The sequence below is a fragment of the Mesoplodon densirostris genome, chromosome 19, assembly GCF_025265405.1.
Source record: "Mesoplodon densirostris isolate mMesDen1 chromosome 19, mMesDen1 primary haplotype, whole genome shotgun sequence".
In the NCBI taxonomy this organism is placed as follows: Eukaryota; Metazoa; Chordata; class Mammalia; order Artiodactyla; family Ziphiidae; genus Mesoplodon; species Mesoplodon densirostris.
In genome coordinates, this window is record NC_082679.1 from 64,585,226 (window position 1) to 64,609,358 (window position 24,133).

Sequence of the window (24,133 nt, forward strand, 5' to 3'; positions counted from 1 at the left end):
CACCTATAGACAGACCCTTTTCCTGAATAAGGCCACATCCACCGATTCCGTTGGACATGTTTTGGGGGCCACCACTCAACCCAGTATGGTAGACGTGAAATGTGGGGGCCTTAGAAGGGTGCCTGGCTACTAGGACAGTGTCTGGCCCTTTCTGAGGCTGTTACACCATCTGTGAAATGGCCGCATAACACCCAGGCCCAGAAAGACTCGCTCCATAAGGAGGGACCAGCCTGACTGCCAGGTGCTGACAGACACAGGCCGGGGCTCGGGCAGACTCCACAGGGTTTTAGTTCCTGGCTCCCCGGCTCTGAGTGCGGCCGTGACACAGGCCCCATGGCTCTGGATATGAGGGTCTGTGCCCCGTCCTGCTGAGAAGCACGTGGTCCAGGACCCGAGGGACCAGGCTGAGATGTGACCCTGGGGCTGCTACATGGGTCACTGCCGCCCGTGACTGGAGGATCTGCAGGGCCCTCGGGGGATGGGGGGATGGGGGGATGGAGGACGCCACGCCTTCCACAATGGCGATGGCCTTGGTCACCCCGGGAACACAACAGGGTGATGGCATGAGAAGGTGGAAAAGCGGACCCGTAGCAGGGAGGCTCCCGTAAAACCCCATCACTCTACCCAGTCAATGCCTGCACTTCAAGGCAGCACTGATTTCCTCTGGCAAACGCCGCGGGGGGAGGGGAGGGACCCCAAGTTCCTTTCTGGGTCCAGATGCTCTGGATGCCTGGACTCTGCCCTGCAGGCGTGCTCAGGCCTGAGCTGGGAGAAGGACTTAGGACACAGGAGGTCCCTTCCGCTCCCCAGATGAGGCCACAGTCTCGTGAGGAGAAAAGGCTCCAGGGAGGCTGGCACCTCACCCAGCCCGCCACCCACACGTGGATCTGTGTTGGAGGCCCGGGTCCTGAGACCGCCTGGTCACAGGGTGGTCAGCAGGCTGGTGGGCGGGGGCAGTGCAGAGAACCGGCTCAGGACAGGGCACCTCAGCACAGCACCCAGAGCCTGGCTGCTCCCCACGGAATGTTCTGGAATGTGCCTTCCTTTACATCTGTGAGGAGGGGGAGGGGCATCTGTCCCACAAGTCGGGGAAGCTGAGGCTTGGAGCATCTGTCCCACAAGTCGGGGAAGCTGAGGCTCAGGCCACCTGCCCACGGACCTGGGTCTGGCATCCTGAGCAGCCAGCCACTCCCAGACGCTGCAGCTGCTCCCGCTACCCCAGGTCTCCAGAAGACCCCGCAGCCCTACAGGGTGTTGCTGCTGCCAGTCAGGGTCTTGCAACTACTTCTGGAACATTAAAGGCCTTTCACAGCAAGGGCTCCTTACAAGTAAGGCACTTGTGATTTTCTCTCAATCTGCACCATTTCCCCATCAGGACATACTCTGATCTCCTGCTTGTGCTTCAAGGGGAACTGTTTTTCGCATACGCTGGAAGATAGATCTTGGTGCAGCCATTAAAACTGGCTCCCAGGACTCCCCTGGTAGCGCAGTGGCTAAGAATCCGCCTGCCAATGCAGGGGACACGGGTTTGAGCCCTGGCTCAGGAAGATCCCACATGCCGCAGAGCAACTAAGCCCGTGCACCACAACTACTGAGCCTGAGCTCTAGAGCCCAGGAGCCACAACTACTGAAGCCTGCACGCCTAGAGCCCATGCTCCGCAACAAGAGAAGCCACCGCAATGAGAAGCCTGTGCACCTCAACAAAGAGTAGCCCCCACTCGCCGCACCTAAAAGAAAGCCCGCGTGCAGCGACTAAGACTCAATGCAGCCAAAGATAAATAAATGAATAAATAAATCTATAAAAAAACCTGGCTCCCACCTCAAGCACGATCCTGAATTAGTGACACTGTACACACGTGTGTGCATGTGCATGCACCATGGATACACGCACATGCACGTGTGGGCTAGAGATGCGGCTATGCAGAAGGACAGCCTGTGCTCTTGCTGAGAATAAAATTCAAGGCTTGAAATACAGGCTGGGGTTACAGAACCACCGTTTTCAGCCCTGAGGCCTGGGAAGCCTCTATGTTTTCATCAAGGGGCTCTGTGCTAAGAGCTCGGAGTCCTGACGTAAACACGTCATCGCCCTGAGACAGTGGATGGAATTCCTGCTGCAGAACGGTTATTTCCTGGATTTACAGAGTGACTTTGCAGCCTCTGAAACCCCAAGAAAATACTAGCTGCTCTGGCCCAAATGCAGACTGAAGACTCTCACGGGCTACACTGGGGGCCTCGGTAGGACAGGTGTGGCCGGGCTGTCCTGCTGGGAGCTCTCTTGGTTATCTGGGGCCTCATTCCCTGTCTACAAAGCGCCCGTATCCCCTGGAGGAAAGTGGGCATCCAGGTGCACAGAGGCCAGCACACACCCTGCTTCTCTCCTGGCACGGTGTGGGGGGGTTGAGGGGAGCTCCGCCAGGAATTTGGCTGCTTTGGGCTCCGATCTGCCACTGCAAGTCCCTCTGTGCTGCCCCCTCCCTGTCACCTCCCTCCTGCTGAAAGCCAGCGCCCGGATTGGGTGCACACATGGGCCCCCTCAGCAGAACTCCTGGGTCTGTCCAGCCTCCGTTTGAGCTGGAGGGCCACCTGGATCAGACACGCAGCCTGGCTGGGCACCTGACCAAACGCTGGCCGAGCTCTGCCCTCCTCTCCACAGGCGCCTCGGAATGGGCGCCGGACCTGCTGGCTCTGTGCGGCACTTGGCCCCGGGACCCCCAGGACAGGCACGGCTTGGGGGAGCCCGCCCGGGGACAGTGGCTCCGCCTGCCCGCGCCGTCCGGGCATCCTGTTGGGGCTGGAGTCCTCACGGCAGGAGGGCTTGCAGAGGTCTGGAGACCTGGGGGGGTCGTGCGCAGCACCTGCCTGGCAGCCTCCAGAGCAGCAAAAGAAGCAAGGGAGGCAGCCACACCCCCATGGAATGATGTGTGTCCGCAGCTGCTCGGTGCCTGGCGGCCACTGCAGGGGACACACAAGAAAACCTCCCTGGGAGGGTAGGTCAGGGCAACTCCCAGACCCCGCATGGTGGTCTCAGCCACCCACCGGCCCCAGCAACCAGGGGACATGCGGTGATGGGAGACACTTGGGATTGTCACGGCTGGGGGCGTCATCCAGTGGGTGGAGTCTGGGTGATGTGAACACCCAGCAACACAAGAGACGGCCAACACAGCAGACGGTGCCGGGCGGGATCCCGCTATAGACGGTGCTGGCAGGTGCCTGGCTCATGTGCTCGGCCGTCCCCGCCACGGACCCCAAACCGGGATGCCATCCTTGTTAAAAACACAGAGCTCCAGGCGCCGGTCAGACACGGGATGGATGACCTCGTTAACACCCCACCCCCGCCCATGACTGCCGAGCTCCCCACCCCGGCTCTGTCCTCATGGGGCCCCCAGGACCACAGAAGGCAGGCAGGCAGGCAGGCAAGTCATCACGATGGACAGATGGGGGAGCGCAGGCCCTCCCGCAGGGGCCGGGGGTGTGGGAACCCCAGGACCCGCAGTTTAACGGGGTCCCCTGGGCCACCCCGTCTCTGGGGCTTCTCGGCAGGCCTCAAAGCCGCCTCTAACTTGCTGCTCACCCAGAAGGCGGTGCCACCTGGGGGGGGGTCCCGCCCCTGGGCTCACCGGCTGCTTCACAGGGTCTGCCCACCTCAGAGGGCCACAGGAAGGTGAAAGCTAGTGCAGAGCCACATCCTGGGCTCTCTGGCAGCCTCGGGAACCAGGGTGACTGGGGTGGGAGTGTTCACAAGTCCCCAGGAAGCCGATTTCAGGGAAAGCAGCCCAGACCCCTGCGTCACGCAGACGGAGCCATGGCAACCCTCGACCCAGGGGCACAGGGCACCCCACTCTCAGGAGCTGTGTGCGTGGGGACAGGACCAGGAGCCCCGGGGGACGTGCCAGCCCCTCTGACTCAGAGGACAAGGGCTCCTCATGGTGTCTGCGTCCCCCCAAGATCCTGCCGGGCTTATGTCACATTCACCAGGGCTCGGCCTGGGCCCGGGCATGGGAGCCCACAGTCTGTCAATGGCCAGTCTAGAGATGGCAGCTGGGGGCAAGCTGGAAAAATCCCAGAGCCTCAGGGTGCCCAGGCCGCACCCTGCCCAGTGCTTTCCCTCCTGCCACTGCCCACAGGCACTCCTCCCAGGACGGTGACGCTGACTGTGAGAAAGTCATTCCCCAAACCAGGGTGGGCGGGTGTCCACTGTGCAGGAACCTTCCACCTGGCCCCTCCTGAACCCTCTGGGGTTCCACATAACGGTCGTGTATGTGGTGGAGCGCACTGAACAGGGTACCCCCAAAGTTCATGTCCCCCTGGAACCTCAGAAGGTGACCTGCTCTGGAAAAGGATCTTTGCAGATGTAATCAAGGCAAGGATCTCAAGGTTGAGACCGCGGACTGGGGTGGGCCCTAACTCCCCGAGAGCGTCCTTGTAAGACACAGAAACACGGGGGCCACGTGAGGACAGACGCAGAGTGATGCAGCCACGAGCCCGGGAACCACTGGAGCTGGAAGAGGCGAGGAGGCTCCTCCCTCCAGGTTTCCGAAGGAGCTCGGCCCTGACTTTGGGCTGCCAGCCCCGAGGCGGGGGGCGGTGAGGGCTGTTGTTTTAAGCCCCTGGTCTGCGTCCTCTGCCACGGCTGCTTCAGGACACTCCCCGTTTCCACTGTGCCCTCACAGGCATGGTCAGGACATGCAGCAGCCGCGGCCTTGCATCCCGCCTCACCATCACGGGCCAAGCGAGCCGGTGCTTGGCCGTGGGACTGAGCCCCATCTGAGAGTCAGCTCTGTAGGACCCCTGCCCTTAGCGGGTCTCCTGCTCCACCCAGAGACCAGGCACCCTTGGGAAGTTGCATCCCACAGCTGGCTTGCCACGGGCTCCTCTCTCCTGTCTCCACGCCCCGGGCTGAGCGCACGGTGTCTGGTGCCTATTCTCCTTCACTCTGCCTCGGGCGTGGTGGTGACGGTGCCCATTCACCGTGGCCAGCATCTGTCTCTGGTGTCGTCCGTCTCTTAAACTCCTGGAGGAGCTGCCCCGGGACCTCAAGATCAGCTTCAAGCCTCCAAGGACCCTCTCTGCACGGCATAGGCTGCAGAGACCCCTAGGCACTAAGGGTGCCCAGCACAGGCCCGTGTGGCTGCCGCCCCGTCCGAGCAGCTGACCACCCAGGACACGGGTGAGCAAGGTCGGCAGGGGGAGAGAGCCAACTTCTAGGCCTTTGATTTCATCCCCGAGGGTGGCATGAGCCAAGCATGTGACTTCCCATCTGTGATGACTCTGGACTGGGAATCTGCACAGAGACACGCAGGCCGACGGAAAAGTCTCAATTAAAAAGAAGCAAAGAGCACCCAGAGGAAAGAGCCACCGCGGTGGCTGAGGGGTGCCCACGTCTGCCGTGCGACCTGCTGCTCTGGGCATTAGGTGAGGCGCAGACCGGCCCGCCCTCCCCCTTGGCCCCACCCGTCTCCTGGGGCACAGGTGACCATGGGGAGAACTGAACCCCAGCCACGTGGCCCGTTACAGCATCCTGCGGTCCCGGCATGACCCTGAGCCCCTCTGAGACGGCCTCCATCACGGGTCCCCTAAGTCCTGCACTAGGGGAGGCCGAGCCCGGGAGCCCCCACAATGTCTCCCCTCCCTGTGAGGACAGCAGCCGGGTCCACAGGCCGCCCGAACTGCCTGCCAACACCCTGAAGACAGTTTCAGGCGGCCACCAAGGCCCGGGGCCGCTGTGGCTACTGTGGCCACCTCACACACGAGGACACCAAGGCTCCAGCAGGCGAAGGGCCCTGCGGAGTCCCAGACCCTCCCAGGACGAGGGGCTCCTCCCTGCCCCCCAGTGCCCTGGCCACCAGGCTGGGCTGCCCGGGCCCTTCCCCACCAGCTCCGGACACCACCCTGGGACAGGATGCAGGGTGGGCCGTCCCTCGAGGGAGCTCTCGTCCCCACACACAGGGCCCATCGTCACAGGCCTTGTGGGGTCATGACTGGACCCCGACCCTCCTACAAGCCGGGCAGGGTCGGGCCGCCACTGCTCTGTGCCCTGGGGGCCCATTAACCTAAGAACTAAACACACACTGTCAAGTGACTCCCAGCCGAGTCCCAGCCCTGGGGGCACGCTGGCCTTCACAGCTCCACCGGGGCCTCCCTGCTGCCAGGGCCCCCTTTGGCCCAGGTGGACCCCTGCCACCCCTGCCCTAGGTCACCCCATGGCAGTGCCCGGACACAGGTGACCAGCACAGGGGCCGGGAGCCTCCACGCCCAGGTCTCCTGGACACGGGGGCCTACGTCTCAGCACCAGGTGATCTCGCAGGGCCATGGAGGCCAGGGCCCGGGGCCGGGCCTGTCGGTTCCCCCTCCCGTGAGCTCCCCCAGGGGCCACCCTTTACCTGCAGGGTGACGCCACCTGTTCCAACTGCTCCAGGAGACGCCGGGGGCCCGCCCACCGGAGGACACAGCCGAGTAAAACCACAACGGTCCCACTGTGTGTCCTCCTGGAGGGCCCGCCGGGGCTCAAGGGACGAGCCTTCCCCACTCCCACCCTCCGGTCTTGGAATGGCCTGACCTTGGGCCGTGGGCCTGCTGGGTATTGTAGGTAAAGAAGTAAAAGGACAAAAGCAGGCACGAAGTGCCCTCTGCCCACCGTTGTCACTCAGCCCTGGTCCTCGGGGCGCCCCCTCCACACCATGTGCTAGGCCTGCTTCTCTCTGTGGCCGCCCCTGGCCAAGCCTCCCCCACCCCACACTTCGTGGCCACTGGGATCTGAAATGCCGGCCTGATTTCAGTGCCCCGCTCCCGAGAAGGCTGGGGGAAAATCCAGAGGCCTCGCGTGGTGCCAGGCCCCGCATGCATGACTCCCCCGGCCTCCGGGCCACCTGAGCCCCTCCCGGGCCCTGCAGAGCCAGCCCCGGCCACACCAACTCTGAGCCTTCATCCAGCCGTCCCTCTGGCCCTCAGAGGGGCCTTCCTGATTGGGGCCGAGCCCTGCCTGCCTGTCTGCGAGTCTCCTGTGCACATGTCTGATGTCCACACACCAGACACAGCGCAAACCCTGGACGGCAGGGCCGAGTCCTCAACTGGGTCTCAGCAGAGCCGCACCTGGGAACTCAGAAAGTTCTGGTGAAGGAGGACAGGAAGGAGGGCAGGGCTGCCCACGAGTCTCACTGGTGACAAGGACGAGGCCTGGAACAGAGGCCTGGAACCTGGACCTGCCGGGCCCCATGCCCCGGCCCCTTCTGCAGCCCCCAGGCCCCTCTGGGCACCAGGCAGGCCAGGCGGGGCCAGGCACTGGTTAAGGACAGAGACGGCGCGTGGGCCGGTCTGTGAGATGCGGGTCATGTCCTCCAGATGCACCATGGCTCGCGGCCGATCTGGGCACCATCACGCTGAGCCCCTGCCTGAGGGGTCCCGGCCCTTCCGCCAACATTCAGCATGGGATCCTTGGGGCAGCCGCCCAAGGGGGAAGTCAGGCGACTCTCGTGGGGAAAGGGCTGTTTTCACAAAGCGTCCTCTACAAGGGAGGGCATCCATCTGGGAGGGAAACCAGCGGACAGGAATTTTGCAGACACTGCACTGCCTCCCAGGTTCAGAAAGGAATGGCTTCGGGGGGAGGACGTTTTCGATGGCAGTAGAATTATAAACACGTTATGTATTCAGACTGAACAAAGGCTCTTTGCTATCCCCGCTGAAATTTGTTTTTACAAAACTCCGGCCCCCCTACATTCTTCATCAGCCTGTATCTAATCACACCAGCCAAGCAAAACCTTCACCAGCAAGCCCTCTTCAAATGACACTGACGTGCTTCCCAGCTAGACCGTCTGGGGGGCGCAGGATGGGTTTTCCCTCCTACCCACTGGTTTCCGCCCACGAGCTCTCAACGGCAGGGGGTCCCCCTCAGCTCCATTGGTGCTCCCATCTGCAGCACTCCTGGTACCCGGATCCCAGCCTGGCCAGGGTCCTCCAGACAAAGTCTTGTCTTTAGGAAGATGCTGGAACCTGAGATCCCAGGAAGCCAGGGGACACAGAGGTTGGTCTCCCCGCTCCCCGACACACGGGGCTACGGGGGTGGGGGTGGTGTTGCTCTGTGTCCTCACGGTGACCTCAGCCCCTATGAGACCACAGATCTGTGGCAGCCACGCAGAAGGCTACCGTGGGCCTGCCATCCAGCCGTCCTGGAGAAGCCGGTACCTCCGTTCACCAAGAGACACCGAGAATGTTCCCAACAGCATCCCTCTCAGTAGCCAGAAACGGGGAGACTCCACCTGCCCACAGCATAAACTCTGCGGCACATTCACGAGAATGCGGCCCAGCAGGAAGACACACTGCCACCAAACGCCACTGCGTCGGCGCCCATCATGGGAGGGGTCGGCATGGCGGGCAGCCATCCACAGGGCACGGGGACCCTGCTGGGGGCTGGGGGCACGTTCCCGTGTGGAAGATCCAGTGGCACGGGCAACGGCACCTCTCAGCCGTGCTCCTAATGCAGGAGGTGCGTCGTCAAGCTCTCCCCACGAACCACCGCCACCCCGGTCACCACCAGGCCCGCCCCGTGTGGGCCGGACAGCGGCCTCTGCGTGGCGGACCTGTTTCGCCTGCTGCTCTGGGACGGACGACCCGCGGGTGACGTTCAGCCCACCTAACTCAGTGTCAGTACTTCTCCCAGGACCGCGTGACGCGCCGACTCCAGTGACACCCGTTAGCCAAGGCGGTGGATCTGGGGCCGGGCACGCAGAGGTGGGGACCCCTCCCCGCCCCAGGCTCAGCAGGGCCTTCTGGGACAGCTGGGAGACCCCAGGGGCTGCACTCACCCTTCCCGAGCTGGATGAAGCCGAGGAGAATGATCAAGGCCAGCGCCAGGAGCTTGGCCGCGGCGAAGGCGTCCTGGACGCGGGTGGCGGCCTTCACGCTGTAACAGTTGACGGCCGTGAGCAGTACTGTGGAGACAGGGGCAGCGAGTGAGTCCTGCGGAAACGCGGGCAGAGGGGCTGGCGGGGAGAACCCCAGTCCCGAGGTCGCAGGCTGAGAGAGAGCTGTGAGCCCAGGTGCTCCCCAGGCTGCCAAAAAGGCCCTTCTGTCCTAATGAATGAACTTGAACACCTCACCGCCACCTGAGTCCGTCCTGCAGGAGCCCTCACGGACAGCGCTGTGTTCAGAGCAGGCTGAACGCACAAGCTGCCATCTCGGCAGGGGGAGGGGGTGGCGCCCAGTCGCCTTTCTGCTCCCACCTGACACTTTAGCACAAGTGTTAGGCTCTCCCACAGGCACCCAAACTTCTCAAGGTGGGAACCCTCTCTTCAGAGGGTCCTCGTAGGATCCCACAGGGACACAGGGGGCGCAGCATCAGCCTGACAAGCCCGGGGGTTGGTCCACGGGGGCTGAAGGAGATGCACAGCCCAGGGTCCCAGTGGTGAGAAGAGCAAACGAGCACCAACTCTGCGGCTGGTGTCACAGCAGATACTCAAGACCCAAACTCCATGCCAGTCACCACCACAGGGAGGGAGAGGAGACAAGGGGTGGGGGTGGGGCCGCTAAGCCAGGTTCCCCAAATGCGCCGACACACGCAGGCCCCGCCTCGGACCCCAGGGAGACCCCTCCAAGTCCTGAGCAGAGGTGGAGGCAGCACTTAGCGGTCAGGGACCTCACGAGCAGCCACTCGGCAAACTCGTCACAAAACAAACTTAGATTAAAACAAAGGCAGCAAACCAACACTCAACACCCGTGCCTTCCTACTGCAAGTCCTACCTCTCAGCCGAGTCCCACGTGGAAACAACGCACGCCGTGAGGCCAGCGCTCCAGTGCCCACACCACTGCGGACGCCAGCTACCCAGGGAGATGGCCGGGGCGCAAATGGGGCCTTTTATTCTCGGTAGGCTGGCGGTCAAACATTAACCAGCACAGCCTGGACCCAAGGGAAGGGTGTCTGTCCACCACGCCCCGCACACACCAGCTTTTCCCAAGGGCTGCGGTGGGTGAAGAAGTCTGGACCCGGCTTCTGCTCCAGACAGAACCAACCCCGGGCTGGCAGATGCCACGTGGCTTCTTCCCCCAGCTAAATCAATGACATGTACTTTTACAGTGTGAGGAAAAGGCCACAAAGAAATAAATCCACGCTAATTAACTAGATGAGACCTGACAGTTCAGGTGTAAGAAAAACAGGAAATGGCCCCTGAGCTCTGGTTAGGACTGGGGGCCCATACTGCACCCTGCCCACGCTTATGTCTTCCGGAAATTAACTGATACCCAAATACCACCCTCCCCTGTCACTTTCTCTTTGCTGCTCTAGGCCTGGCTGATGCAGCTGCTGACCAAGACTGTTTGCTATGCCCTCAGAAAGTTCAGGTTGAAAACCGTTTCAAAACCAGTTGCTTTTGGTTGCTACTCCTAAACTGAAACCCTCAGATGTTCCCAGACCAGATATGAAGGCAAAGAGCTGGTACAAATGGCCCTGGAGGGGCCCTCACTCGTGGGGACCCCGGCCGAGTCTGCACCTGCCAGAGGCTCGTGGTAAAATGAGCTGCCTCAGGGTGGTGGGGCTTACACGAGGCTGTGAGGACGTGGGGACAAAGTATGTCACAGCACTGAAGCCACCTCCAGCAGCAGGAGCTGAGCCCGGGCTCAGATGAGGGGGCCGACGTGTGCAAGGGACAAACAGCACCAGTGACCTTCACCGTGTGGCTCTGGGGTGGACACGCTCTCAGTCCAGGCCCTCGGGACCAATGCAGAGACAGCTGTCCCGTATTAAGTACATCAGCACTGCCATTCCCAGCACAGAAGGGGAAACAGAGGCTCAGAGAGGACCCCTGTACACGGTGCTAGGGGCAGACCCAGACCTCTGAGGCCCGTCTGATCTCCCACTGCCAGGTCGGGGGTGGGGGCGGGGGAGGAGGTTGAACAGCAGAATTCCCTTCTCCTGGGCATCCAGGCTGGTGCGACCTGCCACGTGGCTGGGACCCAGGGTGAGGGGGCCTTGGAGGGCAGCCCAGGTTCTTTCCCACCACCGGCCCCAGGGAGCCTGTGCACAGTAAGGCGGGAGGGGGCTTTTCCGGGACAGTCGCACATTATGGGGAATGTGACGGCCCTGAGGCCTTCCCTTCCGATGTGCCAAGAGCCTGACAGATTGCATCACACTCCTCCATTCATACTGGGCAGGAAGTGGGGAGAGCCGTGGCCAAGCCACACACGGGGAGGTGGCGCTTCCCACCGCCAGCCCTGCCCAGCTGCCCTCACGGTCACCGCTGCACGACTCACCTGGTTTGACTGACCCCATTTGGGGTGTGCACCCCAAGGGGAGCAGGGGCACCTCTCCCCACCTCACAGATAAGGACCTGGAGGATCCAGGAAGGGGGTGTGTCTGGCCCAGAGCCCCAGCCCCAGGGCCGTCCCACTGCGGTGGTCACTGGGGGCGGGACGGACCGAAGCCCAGGGCCCCTCCTCTACCGACCCAAGGCCCTCCCCTTCAGGAACACAGGGTGCCACCCTGCCTGTACGGAGCGGAGCCCACCCGGCAGGTGTCCGAGCCCCTGTGGACAGAGGGTATTGTTCCATGAGCTCAGCTCCGTGTCACAGAGTGGACAGGCAATGCCGGGCTGGCTGTCTGCAGTAGGGAGGGGAACGGGCTGGATCCCAGAACAAAGCGGACTTTGTAATATTCATTTCTTTTATAGAAATAAGAACTGAAACATATGATGAAACTTTAACGTCTACTGACTTCAGCTGATGAGTAAACAAACGCTTTATTATCCTCCCTAGTGACCTTTCTAAGAAACTCTGAAATGAAATAGAATCTAAAGTAAATAAGGGGATTCACTAGGACCTGTGTCTCTTAGCCTTAAGGAAAGCAGTGCTGGGAGGCTGTCTGGGAGGCTGGATTTGCCTCTCGGCCACACTGGTTTTAGGCCCCATCACCTGGACAAGGTGCCTGACTCTTCAGATGGAGGGGGGTGACAGGGATACGAGAAGCTCCGGGTGTCACACAGGGTCTGCTGCTGCCGCTACCACTACTCCCAGCAGTACCCCCCAATCTGCGCTGCGTGGCAGGGGGAGGACGGTCTACCCCAGGGCACCCGCAGGCGGGCTGCTGGGTGAGGCCAGCACACTGGTGAGGGGGCACCCTGGCTGGCAGCCAGCCCCCTTGGGGTTCCCCGTGCCAGCACCCCCAGATAAGCACCCCGCACAGCTGGGGCCGGGGAGATAGAGCCCAGCGGCCTCCGGAGAGGAGCGGCAGTGGGCTGCGTGCAGAAGGCGGGGGCAGGCGGGGGCAGGCGGGGCCAGGCAGCTGTTGCCACAGGCCAAGTGGGAAGCCCGCCCTTCAGGGCTGTGCCTGTCCTGCCCTCATCCTGCTGTGACACGGCCACCTATCTGGCCTGCAGTGGCGCCCCAGCTCAACCTCGCAAATGAGCTGGGGGCCCTGGGGCTGTGCTGGAGGGCACGCCACCCTCTGCAAAGTCACCGTTCCTCTGCCAGAGGACCCACGAACTCGCACTCACACCCTGGTCCGCCGCCCCCCACCCCAGGGGCTCCACCTGTACCCCGTCCTCGTGCCCGAGACTGCAGGAAGTGCTGCCCAGTGGGGGAGGGAGAACCCCGTGGCTGGCCTCCTGGGCTGCTCTCACCCCGTGGCCCGGGGACAGCTGGTCACACTCAGAGCCGGGCCATGAGCGCCAACTCCAGCTGCGGCCTGGCCGACCAGGTGGCTTGAGTTCAGAGTCCTGTCTGCAGACCGCAAGGGCCACACGTGCCCAGGGGGCCACGCGGGCCGAGGACAGGGGCTGGCCCACGGGCTCGGGGATGCACGGCAGCTCCCCCATCTGTTATTTCTCAGGACCCCCTTGAGTAGCGCCTCCGGGACCCTCCCAGACCCTGAGCACAGGGTGGCCGGTGGGGAGCTGCCACTGCTCCGCCCACCAGCGTACACATGGGACTGGTGCCACCCGTCTCTGGGAGGGCACTTATCTGAGCAGTTCCCAAAGGCTCCTGCCCAGCCTCGCCTGGCGTGACCTCTCACCCCGGTGACCGGTTATCTCACTCTCCAGGCCCCAGGGTCCACCTCCCGATGATAACTCTTCACACATAGGCTGCTGTCAGCTGTCAGCCACTGCGGGCCAGCCTCCCAGCCCCCTGGTACAAGCTGCGCAGCCGGCTGGCTGTCTCACTCAGAAGGAAGAGCTTGAAATGCAAGGGGGCCTGTTTTCATTTTAAAACACCAAAACAAAACAAAACAAAATACAAAAAACACACCCAAATCTTAGTTCCCCGAACCTGCACCCCTGCACTGGAAGCGCGGAGCCTTAACCACTGGACCACCAGGGAAGTCCCTCTGCTCAATATTCTTTAACACCGTAAATGGGAAAAGAATTTGAAAAAGAATAGATACGTGTGTATGTATAACTGAATCACTTTGCTGTACGCGTGAAACTAAAACAACATTGTTAATCAACTATACTCAAAAATAAAATTAAAAATTTTTTAAGTTAAAAAAAAAAAAAAACACACACACCCAAATCCATTTCCCTCTCTGACAGACGGTAACACCCTGATGGGATTTATCAGGCCCAGTGACCAGGGCTGCCCCTGGATTTTGTGTATGCCGGTAACAAAATCTTCAACAATCCTGGCAACAAGGGCAAAGTATGAGCACCTGCTGCATGCTCTCCGTCACTCCGTGTCCTCGGCACTCCCGGGGGTCCCCTCGCCCCCTCTGCTGACTCGAGGACAAACACACCAGACAAGGTCATGACCGAGGCCGAGAGAACCATCTGAAACCAAAGCATCTGGGGACGGGCTGGCCCCCACTCATCAGAACACCCGTCTACTGTCCCCATGCCTCTGATGGGGCCGCAGCCGTGGACCCTCCCTTGTCCCCGGCCCAGTGTCTGTAGGGACCGTCCCTCCAGGATAGAAAGGGGAGTGTAGGTATCACTTGGGTTTCATGCAGGGTCCACGGGTCAGAGCCCCAGAGCCTAGAACCTCACTACCAAGTGAGTCCTACTAAGCCACCAGTGGCGTCCTCAAATGAGTCTCTGAAAAAGGTGCTTTCTGCACGTGGCTTTAGGACGCTTAATAAAAAGGGCCAATACTTGAGGCAAAGACAGTGTGAGGACCAGCAGTAACTGCCACCCCACACAGGTGGGAGGGGCCAAGATGCCAGGCAGAGGAGCACCGTTTTACCCACAGCTCTGCTGGCAGGTCCCCGGTGGCCCCCAAGACAGGAGAGGAAGTGGCTGGCAGGCTGGGCGTGTTGCAGGAAGCCGGCCCAGCCCCGTCTCTTGGGGCAGCAGCTGTCACGGGGCCAGAGAGCAACAGCAGCTGACTCCTGTGACTGAGGCCGGACGAGCCCTGGGCCCAGGCAGCCGGCCCACCTGCCGTCCGGAGCCCCCACCCGCCAAACAGCAGCACTCGCTGGGCACCTGGACCCGGAGCCCTGGCTGCAGGTGGGCCGAGGCTCCTCGACTGTGGCCGGTGAAACCCTGGGCTTGCGTGACCCAGGCGGCTGGGAGAGTGGCCAGCAGCGGGCGTGACCACCAACACAGCATCCAGTCGCTCTGGCGTTCTTGGCCTGCCTTTACTGTACAAAACCGCCCAGCACACGGGGACCCAGGGTTCACAGCGGGTGCTCGGTGCATCGGGGCCTCCGCTCTGGTCCTGGACACCCAGATGTCCACTGGGCTTGGTGAGAGCCCCCTCCAGCCCAGGCCCGGCCCCCATGGCGGCCTGTGCCTCCACAACCCAGCCTCTTCCCCTCCTGCCCTAACTCTCTGCCTCTTAATAACAGGTAGGTCTCCCCGCGCCCTGGAGCCTATCAGAGTCCCCTGAAGACCTCGTAAAGCAGGTCCCCGCACCCCAGAGCGTCGGACTGGGCAGGCCCGAGAACCTGCATTTCTGACAGTTCAGGGAGAACCAGGGGGTGACTTCACAACGTGTAATTCACCTGTACTGGCTCTCAGAGAGTGCACGCACAGGACCCAACTGTACCCCAAACACCTGAGAAGGCCGACCTCGCTTCCAGGCGCGCTCAAATACAGAGCCCACTCAGGGTGACAGTCCGGCTCCGGACCCACCCAGGACCCCACCACCGGCCACTCCAGATCAGAGCCTCCAGAGAGTCTGGAAAACTGAAAGAAAATGAAGGAATTCTCAGGGGCAGGGGCTGCTCAGGTGGAACCAAGGGCTCCAATTCCAGTATCTGATCTCCGCAGAGATAGGCAGCGGCCGCAGAAGCAAACGGCCGCGACACCTCAGTCCAGCTGGGACGATGCCCCTCCAACACCCCCACCCTCGTCGAGCCACTGATTTCCTGCAAAAAGAATTGCTAACGGGCTGAGTCACATTTTCAAATGCGACCAGCCCTGGAACGTGTTTCACGTTTTCCATTTTTAACTGGGGCCGGGTGACGCCTGGCCACAGAGCTCCCCCTGCTTGGTGGTTGGGGGTCTCAGCGCGCACCAGGAACAGGGCTGACACTTCATTTCAAAACACACTAGGGCTTCCCTGGTGGCGCAGTGGTTGGGAGTCTGCTTGCGAAGGCAGGGGACACGGGTTCGATCCCTAGTCTGGGAAGATCCCACATGCCGTGGAGCAACTAAGCCCGTGCACCACAACTACTGAGGCTGCGCTCTAGAGCCCGTGAGCCACAACTACTGAGCCCGTGTGCCGCAACTACTGGGAGCCTACGCGCCTAGAGCCCATGCTCCACAACAAGAGAAGCCACCACAATGAGAAGCCCGTGCACCGCAACGAAGAGTAGCCCCTGCACAGCAACGAAGACCCAAACACAGCCAAAAACAGAAGTAAATAAATAAATTTAAAAAAATAATAATAAACAAAACACACCAGAAAAAGGCAGATTCAGTTCACTCTGAGATCTGCTGATACCCGAGCCCTGAAGTTAGCAAAAACCCCGCAAGTCTCATTTTTTTGGGTTCTTCTGAAGCAGAGCCCTGCAGAATACAGAGGTTCCCAAAGGTCCCCCCGCCTTCAACCCCGGCCCCAAGGACAGCCAGGACCCATAGGAGGGAGCCCCCCTCCAAGTTGGCCCTGATTTCTAACATGCTGTGTGACCTTGGGCAGGTTACTCAACGGGTCTGAGCCTCTGTTTCCTCATCAGCTAAATAGGAATACTGCTGCTGGCCCCACGGGTGCGTTTTAACATGCAGACACACCGACTGGCATGCCTGCCGAGTGAAGACATGCTGAGGACGGCCGAGGCTGTGTGTGCAGGGGACTCTGTGGTTAGTCCCCATCCCTGGCTCGCACCTCTGTGGTTTGGAATCCCACCCACCCACCCACCCAAACCTGCTGCAGCACCTGAGGGTGAGAGGACACTGCAGCATCCACCCAGTCCCTTCATTTGCTATTTGGGGTCAGTGGAGCTCAGAGAGGTTGTCCGACTTGCCGGAAGTCACACAGCAGTCGCCAGGGGAGTGGGGTGAGGATGCTCAGGCCTCCTAAGTCCCACTCCCATGTTCTGGCCACTCGACTGGGATCTTCAACCCCAGCTGCCCGTGACAGGCTCCACCCACCGCTCCCCCAGCACACACTGTATGCACTATTACAGACCTGGCTCTGCCTGGGAGGGCCTGGGCGTCAGTCCTCTGACCACGTGGTCCAAGGTGCAGCCAGGGAAGAGACCCACCAACCAGGGCAAGTCCCACAGGGCACCACCCACCACGAACACACATCTACTGACACCCTTGGAGGGCAGGGGATGGCTGGGTGGGGGGCACAGAAGCAGGCTGTCGCGGTTGGGGGTGCTGCTGGCAGGGCTGACTTCAGAACCCTTCGACCCTGGACAACAGCCCGGCCTGAGAGGCCCTCCCCACACGGCCAGAGGGCAATCCCTGGTCACCTGGGATGAGGCCAGACGTGGACCCTCGACGACCCTCTGTGCCTCAGCAGGTGAGCTGGCCCCCGAACCCCCCGACCCAGGAATAAGTGCTCATAACCGGACTCTGGTGACCTTCCCTCCCCACCCAGACCCCCGAACCCGGCCCCTCAGCCCGAGCTGTCAGCCCCTCCCGGCCCCCCTCACCCCACCCCCGCCTTGTCCTTTCCCTCAGCTCTGAAGGGGTCTGACACTACGGCCGGTAACACGTGGTTGCTGCTGTGTGGGGTGCCCAGCCAGGGCCCCTCCACCTGCCGCTGTGCCAGGCACACCTGCTCCGTCGTGCTGCATTCCTGGACAGTCCTTCCAACCCCAGACCCTCGCCGTGACAGGCCGGCAGATCACACGCCCTCTGCAGGCATAGCGTGACCACCCCGCCGTGCTCCAGGCTCTGAAACACAGGCCCCGCGAGGCCCAGCACCCAGGCCCCGGGTCATGCAGCCGGAGAGCCGGAGCCAGGGCCCTCACAGGCCTGCCAGCTGACTCAGGCTGACAGGGTGCCCTAGCAGGGGACCAGGTGAGGACACAGCCCTGCAGCCAGCGTCCATGCCGAGGGCTGAATCTTGCACCGGCCTTGGGCAGCTCACGTGGACAGGGACAAATCGCTGGGTGGCCACAGGGTTACAGTGGGCCATGGGCCCACATCTCTGGGCAGAGGCTTCGGTTCTATACTGGCTACACTCGGGGCGACTCACAGACGATCAGGCTGTCAGCCAGCAGCCAAGGTCAGGGTGACTCAGAGGGCAGATTGGGTTCCCGGTATCATGCTGGAGGCTTCACAGAGCAGGCACATCCCACTGGGGGAGGGTGGCGCAGCCCAGAGAACGCCCCTGCCTGAAGGCAGGTCTGGACGGACAGGCATGGGGGTAAAACCACACCCCTCCCCTCCGGCTGCCTGGTCAGCCCACCCTCCCAAGCAAGAATTCAGGATCCTGCCAGGACTGAGGAAAGAGCTGGGTGGGGAACTCCTGCCAGGATGTACATGGGACCCCAACCATCGAGCCAAGAAGCTGCTGGACTGGGCAGTGGTCCTGCTGGGGGAGAGAGGACAGGACAAGGCCCGTTGGTGGGGACAGGCGTGTTCTGGGCAGCTCCCCCAGCCAGTAATCCAGACAAGGGCCCAGGAAGGTCGCCCTGACTGACTGGGGGTGTGGAATCACGTGCCCCCCGGTCCCCGGCACCTGCTGTGAGTCACCGAAGGAGGGGACAGGAACTGGAGGCCAGCGTGGGCATGGGACAGGGCCCGTGGCCACTGGGCAGATGGAACCCATGGGGCAGCTGTCAGCCACCATGCCCTGGAAGCTCGTTTCCAAAATTCTGAAAGGAAGTTAGAGGTTTTTCTAGAGGGTTCCCTATAAGGGGTCCGACTCCCCACAGTGTGGAGGCTGTGCTTCCCAGAGAGCCCAGGACACACACACACCTCAGATCCACTAGTGTGTGCCCCTGATGACCGGGCACCTGGACATGGCGACCGACACTGTCCTGGACGCCTGATACCCCCAGCACGGACACGGCTGTGTCCCCACGCCGGATGACAGAGGCGGCTCCGGAGGAGAAGGGCGCCACAGCCCCGCTCCCGCCCACCGCGCTGCAGTCTCCCTGGCGGTAAATTGCGGGTGATGACACTGATTTCAAAGGCTGGGCCGTTTATGCCGTGATGGGGGCACCGCTCTTGGGGGGCGGGGGGAGGCTCCCAACCCGGACAGGGCCCCAGGGTTCTGGGAAGCTCTCACCGCGAGTCTGGGGTGAACGAGCAGGGTGGACACCTCTGAGCAGGGTCTGCACATTCCATGGGATCATCAAAGGGGTCCGTGACCCAGGGGAAAAGGGTCAGAAATGCCCTCCCTCAGTCATGCGCTCTGTGAAATACCCGCCACGCCCCGTGACTCGAGCTGGAGCGCTTTCATGTCTGGCTCAGGAAGTCGGATTTCAGGGCTAATTACCATGCTGTCGTCTACACTCAGCTCACAGCTCGCGATTCTGGGGTTGCCAGCTCCTTGGAAACACCCAGAAGCCTCTGCTTCACGTGGCGAGGGGTTCAGGCCGGGCGGCTGGCAGGCGTCCAGACACCCTGAGCCGGCCTCGGGCTGTGTGCCGGCCTCGCTGTGACGGGCCTGGGTTGAGGCCCGGGGACAGAGCGGTGGACGCGCCAGGAGGGGGGCCCCAGCGGGGAGCCTGGGGGAGCGGGTGTGCTGCCGCACCCCACCCCCTTCAACCGACCCACTCAGCCCGGAGCCAGCTGGCCGTGGCTCACCCCCAGCCACGAAACCCCTGCCTCATCCGCACCCTCCCCTGCGGGGGACAGCTGTGCCCCAGCCCTAGGCGGGGCCGCCCCCCCAGGCAGGGCCGCGGTGCCACCTGTGCGATGGGCAGCTCAGCTCGGCCCCCGACAGGGAGACGCCGGCCTTCCCTCCTCCTCTCCAAGGCTCTCCTTCCTTCTTTCCGCTAATAGAGGGGAGGAGAGCAGTTTGCAGGGCGGCTCAAGAGGTCAAGGGCGGACGCCAGAAGGAGGGCACTGCTGAGAACAATCACAGCCACCGTGTGACTGGGGCCCCTGGGTGCCATGCTCGTTAGACACGCAGTGGCCGAGGGTCCTCACAAACACCCACCATGAACCCCCATGTCACAGATACAGAAACTGAGACTAGGAGGTCCCGCGAATTTCTCAAATCAGAACCCGGGTCTGTCCACGTGCAGAACGCAGGCTCTTTACCTGACACCAGTGGAAAATATCTCAGGTCACGGGTCCCTAGAGGAACAACAGCTGTGGACCCGCTGCCCCCACTCCAAGCAGGTTTGCCCGAGTAAGGGTGACAGTGGGGCGGGGGCAGCTCACTCTAGGGGAGCCTTGGCAACCCAGTCTGTCCCCTGTGAGAAGGCAGGAAGGAAGTGCTTCCCAGGCCACACCAAGGGCCACCGAGCTGGAAGGGGACGCAGAGTCCCATTCTTGGCCACCAGCAGACCTGCCAGGTCCTACGAGATAGATGGAGGACGTTCACGACCACCAGGGGGGAGAGGGAGAAGGGCGGGCGACCAGGTCTGCAGCCACTTTCCTGACACCTACGTGTCCTGGGCAGGAGCGACCACAACAACTCAGGCCCCGATCCAGCAGAGGGAGATGGGAGCCTGTTCAGACCCCTTCTCTTAGGAGCTTCTCCATGAGATAAAGGACTCAGGTCGCAGCTGTTTCTGAACCACAACGGCTCCCAGGTACCTGCCCTGGGCAGCTCCTCGCTGTGTATGCCTCGTCCAGCCTCTCCAGATCCCACCCGACCCATCACAGAGAGAGGCGGCCAGGAAGGCTAGAGAAATTGCAGACGAAAACCCGGCCAGGCGAGAACCTCACCTCTCCCGAGTGACTTCTGTAGCAAAGATAAAACCCAGTGTCACCTGAATCTCAAACAAACGCTACCAAGTTTTCGCTAAGTGATAAATAACCCACGCAAACCTAGACTCACGGGCTTCCCTGATGGCGCAGTGGTTGAGAATCTGCCTGCCAATGCAGGGGACACGGGTTCGAGCCCTGGTCTGGGAAGATCCCACATGCCGCGGAGCAACTAGGCCCGTGAGCCACTACTACTGAGCCTGCGCGTCTGGAGCCTGTGCTCCGCAACGAGAGAGGCCGCAACAGTGAGAGGCCCGCGCACCGCGATGAAGAGTGGCCCCTGCTCGCCGCAACTAGAGAAATCCCTCGCACAGAAATGAAGACCAAACACAGACAAAAATAAATAAATAAATAAATAAATAAATTTTTAAAAAGTATTTTAAAAAAACCTAAAATCACGCCAAGCTCCCGGGGCCATCGGCAAAGAGTTACGGAGCTCGTGTTCCTCTCTCACCTTCATGACTCGTTAAAAACATGGAAACACCAGGGCTACGCCATGAAAGGGCCCCATTTCGTCAGACCTACCAGAAAAGGGACTCCTCCCCTCCGCCCGCTTATACTGTCAGTGGGAGCATTCTAAGCACCAAAGGCAAACTGAGTCACAGTAAGCAGAAAGGAGCTGTCCTGGGGCGAGACCAGCAGACAGGAAAGATCAACTAGCAAAACCGAGAAGAACGTGTTTCCAGAGCCCATGATACACTGTTCAAAGAGCAGGCCCCGGGGCCGTTCATGAAGCACCAGCACGGGCTGCTGGGCCAGGGGTGCATGTGCCCCCTGAGGGGGCACGCGATGCAGAGGCCCTTCCTCCTCTCGAGGAGAAGTTCTAGAACCAGCCCGTGTGCAATAATCGAACAACACTCAGAAACTTTCTGTGGCTTTTTGCTGCCTTCTCAGACACCCCGAAGAGCAGGCCCCCTCCCTGGATGGCCATAACCTTTCCCTGTGCCCGTGAGAGCAGCCCGGGCCAGCGGCGCCGAGTTCCGCCAGCCTCGGACAGGCCCACGTCCCCCTCTAGACACAGCAGGCTCTAGACTAGCGCTCACTCCTGCAGACAGCGTATCCCTTTTTGTTACTGAAAACCTCCTTTCCATCAGAAAAATCAACAAACACACACAACACACTCACATGGGTGGTTCAGAAGAAAAGAGCTGAGAATGGCTGATGGACACACGAAGAACGTCACCCTAGCTCACACCAAAAGGGGTTCCTGTTCACATGACCCTCCACGCTGGTGACTGGAGTCCTGGTGAGGGTGTACCCACCACAGCCCCTCCAGAATCCATCCCGAGCCTTTACCTGCTTAAACCCAAAAGTTTAAGAAAGTAAGGGATCCATTTTCCAAGACTAGAAAGTGGGCCCTTTAAAGGCAGTATTATGTCATTACATCCTGGGCCGAAACATTAAATAAGATCTAGCAATGATGAAAATCACACAATTAAAATTCTTTAATTGGGGCTTTTCTTACTCAGCCCAAAGCATCGTCTGAGAAGCCCACCAGAAGCCACAGGTTCCCCCGTCCTCAGGCACATCGACTGTTGCTGTGACTATTCCTAGATTTGGACCAAAGGTTTTTATAAGCTGAGATCCTCATCGCTGAGACTCCCCCCAAAGGCAAAACGCCCCCCCGCCACACAGCGTAGTTGCTCTGTCAGGGTCTCAGGTCTCCTGGGGTCACCACTTCCCAGAGCGCGCCTCAGAGCTCTGAAAGCCCCTCATCGCTACCAGCACCACGCAGTGAGCTTATGCGGAGGCTGGTCCCCACGCTCAGAATCCCAACAGCATCAGCGTGCACTGCTGGTCAGAAGCCGCTCCAAGGGACGGCCCAGTCCCCTGAGTCTTGGGGCTCGGAGAGAAACCACAAAGCAGCCCTGTTAGCTCTGCACTTCTGTGCACCGTCAAGGTGCAGACAGAGCCTCAAATCAGGTGGCAGCTCTGAAACCAGGACCCTTCCATCTTGCAAGCCTCCTTAGATGTTTGCCAAGGGGTAGGCGTAAAACTGCAGCAGCCAAAAAGCAAAGAAAATTGCGTGGCTTTGGGTACAAATGATTTTCTTTTCCCCCTGAAATCCCACCAGAAAACAGCCCACCAACGTACCAGGACCTCCTCCACCAACATACTGGGACCTTATCCACCAACATTTGGACTGTACCCAATGGCTGTATTTCAGCACAGCTTGGGACCCCAAAGCCACCCCGCACACATTTAAGTCTCAGCCAAGCACTTCTCTTTTACAACTCACTAGGCAACCTTCAGGGGACTCAACACTGCTGCCTACACGAGCAACTCATTCACTGCCCACACAGAATCTTATTACTATTGGTTTTGCATGAGTCAGCCTTTCCTGATTAGCTGGTTTGAATGAGGTGTGTGTGGGGTTTTTTGGTATTTTTCTTTTTAAACTATGATTTCTCTCTTGATAAAGAGAGTTTCCTTTGGGAACTCAAATAGACAGGTAGTTGGCTTTCAGGCACTCCACGTGGGTGCCTTGCAAGAAAGTAAGGATATTGCTTCAGCTCCAAGAGCTCTGGATAGACTAACTGGAAAGGTTAGTTCCGGCTAGAGGCTCAGGGCGGGGACCCTGCTGTCGGCAGAATTCCCAAGGCGGTGAGAAAACGAATGAATGAAACGCACGTGGGTTCTGGGGCTAGTGCCCTCAGTCTAAAACTGCGGGGTTGCCCCGGGGCCGCGGGATGTGGGGATGGTCCAGGAGTGCGGGGAAGGGCCCGGGACGTGGGCGTGCGGCGACCTCGGCTCAGCGCCCCCCACCCGCCCGCCCGCCCGCCCGCCGGGGTCCCGGGGCCGATACTCACGCACGCAGAGGCAGGCCACGAGCTTGGCGGCCTCCTCGGGCACCGGGCAGCTGGGGAAGAGCGGCTTGAGCAAGTACGTGGCGAAGACGAGCGCCACGATGTACTGCGAGGAGGGCCGGATGATGAGCAGCTCGATCCAGAGCTTGAGAAAGGCGGGCAGCGAGCCGTAGACCTCGAGCATGTAGGCGTAGTCGCCGCCCGACTTAGTGATGGTGGTGCCGAGCTCTGCGTAGCAAAGCGCGCCCACGATGGAGAACACGCCGCACACGGCCCAAACAACCAGCGCCAGCCCCGGCGAGCCCGCCTCCTTGAGCACGCCGGTGGGCGTCACGAAGATGCCCGAGCCGATGATGGTGCCCACGATGATGGCCACGCCATTGAGCAGCGTGATGTTGCGCTTCAGGGTCACACCCTCGCCCTCCGCGCAATCCGCGCGCCGCGCCGCCAGCATCCGCTCCCGCGCCTGCCGCTCCTCCTCCTCGGCCGCCGCGGGGGCCGCAGCCCCGCGCCGCTTCGGGCCCGAGCCCGCCATGCTGCCGCGCCGGCCGCGCAGGACAGGGCCGGACAGGGCCGGACACGGGGCGCTCGCCTCCCAACGGAAAGAACCCGCTTTGCCGGCGTGACCGCTACGTTAACCGGCTCCGCGCTGCGCCTTTTATACGCCGCCGCCGGCCCCGCCCGCCAGGCCCCGCCCCCTGGCCGCGCCGCCTGCCCTGCCCTGCCCGCAGCCGTTTACTCGCCTGGCTGGGGTTCGGTCCCCGCCTCTGTTGAGAAGCACCGGCCGGCCCCGCCCCGTGCACGTGGAGCGCTCGGTGTCCCGCGGAGCATGGCGGGCGGTACGGGCCCCACGTGGTTCCGGGGGATCCCAGCTCCGCCCCGCGCACGTGGAACGCTGGGCTCCTTGCCTTCCTAGCTAGCTCCCTCGTCGCCCCCGCCCCCCTCCCGCGGTGGCCCCGAGCGCGCACTGGGGACCCCGCTGCTCGTGTGGGAGCGGGCGGTGCAGCAGGGCCGACCTGGGGCCACTGCACAGGATGGATGGGATTCGGGGCGCCTTTGGGGCTCAAAGAA

General features: G+C 61.4%; 1 protein-coding gene across 1 annotated transcript in view; it reads right to left on the bottom strand.

Annotated features, from left to right (window-relative positions):
- The window catches only part of SLC7A5 (solute carrier family 7 member 5), a 30,627-nt gene extending 6,949 nt beyond the window's left edge, over positions 1–23,678 (bottom strand). The window contains exons 1-2 of the mRNA XM_060083384.1: positions 23,066–23,678; positions 8,799–8,924 (exon numbers count right to left, since the gene is read on the bottom strand). Of these exons, the coding sequence (XP_059939367.1) occupies positions 8,799–8,924; positions 23,066–23,597 (658 nt within the window). The 5' untranslated portion in view covers positions 23,598–23,678. The remainder of the gene's footprint in view (positions 1–8,798; positions 8,925–23,065) is intronic.
- Positions 23,679–24,133: the final 455 nt, after the last annotated feature.